Raw genomic sequence first — 3,958 nt, forward strand, 5'->3', positions numbered from 1 at the left:
TATAAAATAATAATTGAACAGAAACATTCATGTATAAAATAATAATTGAACAGAAACATTCATCTATAAAATAATAATTTAACAGAAACATTCATCTATAAAATAATAATTAACAGAAACATTCATGTATAAAATAATAATTTAACAGAAACATTCATCTATAAAATAATAACTGAACAGAAACATTCAAATATAAAATAATAATTGAACATTATTTATCTGAGGAGCAGCTTTGAGTTTAACTCCATCACTGAACTCTCATCTTGAACAAGCATGAAGGCGACAGTGGAAAGAAAAACTCCCTCATGAGGAAGAAACCTTTAGCAGAACCAGGATCAGGACTAGAGGACCATCTGCTTCGACCAGCTGGTTTGATAGGAATAGATACACAATGGCAGGTCAAGATTCACATGTTCAGATAGAAATAGTATCAAATGAAAACTATTAAAATTTAACAATTCATTTAGTTTTATGAAATAAAAAGCTTCAGATTAATGAACAGTTCTGCTCATCAGGTCCAGTTTAAGGAACCCAATGAGGCTGAAGCTTCAGGTGACCTCTGGGCTGTTTGTGTCAGAACATCAGAACCTGCAGGTGACCACAGAAAACACAAAGTTAATAAACGTCAAACCTCTGATTCAGTTCATAACGTTGAATATTCTTTAACATCAAACACACGTCGTTCTCTTACTAAATTCACTAAATTCAGTTTAATAGAAGTTCATGCACGAAGTTTAGTTTCCCTCTAGTTAATTTTAACCTTATTGCAGCGGTTCCCAGCCCTGTTCCCTGAGGAACACCGTCCTGCATGTTTTAGTCGTTTCCCTGTTTTTGACGCACCTGATTTTAATGGACGTGTTCTGAGGGTTCTGCAGAACTTCATGAAGTAATTAATTCACGGACTCCGGTGTGTTGGAGCAGGGAAACAACAAAAACATGCATGATGGTGTTCCTCAGGGACCAGGGTTGGGGTCAGCTGCTTTACTGCAGCTCCTCAGACTGAAGAAGTCTTTTGGATCAACCCATCCAGAGGACCTGTTAGATTTATCTGCCTGGATCATTGAGCAGCATCAGGATGTCTTTGATGTGAGTTGAGACGATTTGGACCTTCGGTTCTGCAGCAGGAGCTCAGGTTCTCCTCCCTGCAGCGCTGACAGAACTTTAGCTTTAAATCCAGCCTGCTGGTTCTGATTCAAGGCTCTGGATCGGGACAGATGTAGAAGCTGTGAGTTTTTCATCTGTGTGAGGAGAAGCAGTTGATCAGTTTGTGTCTCCTCCTGCTCCTCCTCGTTCCAGATGCGCAGCGGGCCCTGCTCCTGCTGGAGGAGTACCGCAACAAGCTGAACCACACCGAGGACCGGCAGCTCCGCTACTCCGTCCAGAGAGTCATCGACATCTTCCAGAGCAACCTCTTCCAGGCTCTCATAGGTAAGATTCTAGTCCAGCTGAACAGGACCGGCTGCTGGGACCGGATCGCCTCAGAACTGGTCCTACCAGCTGGGCTCTGCTCAGTTCATTGGACCTTCATCCTGGTTTCTGTGGAGCATCAGCTGGCGGTGTCGGGCTCGGTTCGGCCTCCGCACCGGGCCACTAGCTGGTGTTGTGATGTTGGCGTTCCAACAGCACGAGCGCAGACACGTTGCCACGCTGCGTCACAGTGGTATTACACCGTGTTTCGGCTGTTCTGCAACACAGCCGAAAATGATAAAACTTTCAGGAAGTAACCCAACAACTTTCAGTCGGGTCATCTGGACAATTTCTTTTTTTTTTTCTGAAACGTTTCACCTTCCATCCAGAAGGCTTCATCAGTCAAGGAAACGCAACACAAAACTGATTCTTCCACAAAACATCTTAGTCCAAAGTGGAACAAACCAGTTCTGTTGGTGCTAAGATGGTCTCTTTGGCACGCCCCCTCCTCCGGTGCCGATCCTGAAAATTGTTGGATTATATTCCTGGATTATTGAGCATGGACTTTGTTGGTTTCAGGAAGTAGCCGCTGATATTTGACTGGCCAACTTCTGCAGCCAGTCCAGTTCAAGATGGCTGCCACAGCTGTTGAACGAGGCTAAACCTCAGCCAGCTGCCGAGAGAACGAGCTGGAGTTCGGCGTGGTAGTAGCTGAGGGTTGTCCACAACATGAGAGGACTTTACTTTGAAACTCTGGCAGCTGCTCTGCGTTTCTTCAGGGACTCAGGTGTGTGATGCAGCAGCCCGGTCCGAGCAGAACCAGGAGCGCCCGCCTGCAGAGGGGGCTCAGGGAGCAGAGACTGGTCTGGTTCTGTTGGATCTGCTGGTTCCTGACGGCAGCCGTGCACGTGAGAACACACTCCAACCCTCAGAGCTGAGTGAAGGTCCAACTCTTGGTTCTGTGATCCACCGGGCAGCTCAAGACCTGCAGGTTCTGACTCGGGAACAGGAGGACTCGTTTTGACCTGCAGGGTCTCATCGGGTCTTTGTCCAGGAGGATCACGTCCCTGTAGCTGTCTCATCTGGATCCTGTTTCTGGGAGTCCTCCAAGCCAGACTCTGGACTAAAAACTGAACAAAGTCTGACCCGTTTGTCTCCTCAGACAGACTGGACCAGGCCTCAGAGTAGGATTAGTACGGAGGACAGTCTGAGACCGGTCTCTTGGCTCTTTAGTAAACCTGGTCCAGGACCAGAGAGTGTCTCCTTCATCTCAGTCAGTGGAGGAGGTTCCTCTCCTGGATGTGTTCAGACCCGTCCCACAAACCCAGAACTCTGCAGGGATTATGTCTCTTTCTGGTCTGAGACACATCCCCCAGGAGACGCTGAGGACAGGGGGGTCAGGGTTCCTGTCCTGGACCGGACTGGACCACAGATCGGGGGTAGAAGAAGGAGCTCAAAGGAGAGTGTCGGTCCTTCTCCTCCTGAGCTGCAGAGTTTGATCAAATTTATTCAGAACTAGAATTCTTCTCAGCCGTCCCTGAAGCAGACCAGGAACTTCCTGCTGTTCTGGTCCTGGTTCTGTTCTGGTTCTGTTCTGGTTCTGTCCCGTTCAAACGGATGAAGTCTAGTTTCTGCAGCCGTGTCCAATCTGCCCCCCAGGAGGACTGCTGTAATCCCTCTGTGGACACGATGATTGCCCCGGTCCGTAATCCCAGCTGAGCGCTGGTTCTTGTCCGGCCCGTTCTGGCCTGGTTTCTGTCAGACAGCTGTCGAGTCTCTTTATTAAATCAGTTTTTGATCCTGAGCGGTTCTGAAGTCTCGTAGCTGCAGTCTTTATGATTTATGTTGTCTCCGTTTAGTTTTTGTCCATCCAACCAGAGACTGGACCGGGTTTTCCTGTCCAACGTCCCCCGGCTGCTCCCAGACCAGCTGGGAGTTCTGATCCTGTAAAGTCCAGACTCCAAACCCTGACCCAGTCGGCAGGACTCTGTAAACCTTCAAACTGAGGCGGGTCGTCACCGAACCTCCCGAAGGACCAGAACCATCTCGTCTGACCACGTTCAGAGGTCCAAAACGGGTTTTCAACCAGAGACCTTTATTCAGGAGCTGGTTCTAACACGGGGGAGTCCACTGGGTTCTGCAGGCTGGGTTCTGATGACCCCGCCGCAGTCGGACCTCAGGTTCTGGTGACCCCGCCGCAGTCGGACCCCAGGTTCTGAGTTCTGCTGACGAGACTCACATCAAATTTATTGAGAAAGAACATTTTAAAACAGCAGCAGCTGAAAGTTTAACAATAAAAGTCAAAGAGACTAATTTAAAGAATATTTACCGTATTTTACCGGTTCCATTTCACTTGATGTCACACGACCTCGATAAGACTGTGTGTAATAGTTACTGGTAAATAACTAGTTACTGGTAAATAACTAGTTACTGGTAAATAACTAGTTACTGGTAAATAACTTGTTACTGGTAAATAACTAGTTACTGGTAAATAACTAGTTACTGGTAAATAACTAGTTACTGGTAAATAACTAGTTACTGGTAAATAACT

General features: G+C 47.1%; 1 protein-coding gene across 2 annotated transcripts in view; it reads left to right on the top strand.

Annotated features, from left to right (window-relative positions):
- Nucleotides 1-3,958, top strand: part of LOC119415276 (discs large homolog 1-like protein) — a 97,573-nt gene that overhangs the window by 1,285 nt on the left and 92,330 nt on the right. For both annotated transcript variants that reach the window (XM_037682452.1, XM_037682453.1), the window contains exon 2: nucleotides 1,297-1,428. In XM_037682452.1, the coding sequence (XP_037538380.1) occupies nucleotides 1,297-1,428 (132 nt within the window). The remainder of the gene's footprint in view (nucleotides 1-1,296; nucleotides 1,429-3,958) is intronic.

This window comes from Nematolebias whitei, chromosome 9 (assembly GCF_014905685.2).
Source record: "Nematolebias whitei isolate Nwh7 chromosome 9, NemWhi1, whole genome shotgun sequence".
NCBI classification, from domain to species: Eukaryota; Metazoa; Chordata; class Actinopteri; order Cyprinodontiformes; family Rivulidae; genus Nematolebias; species Nematolebias whitei.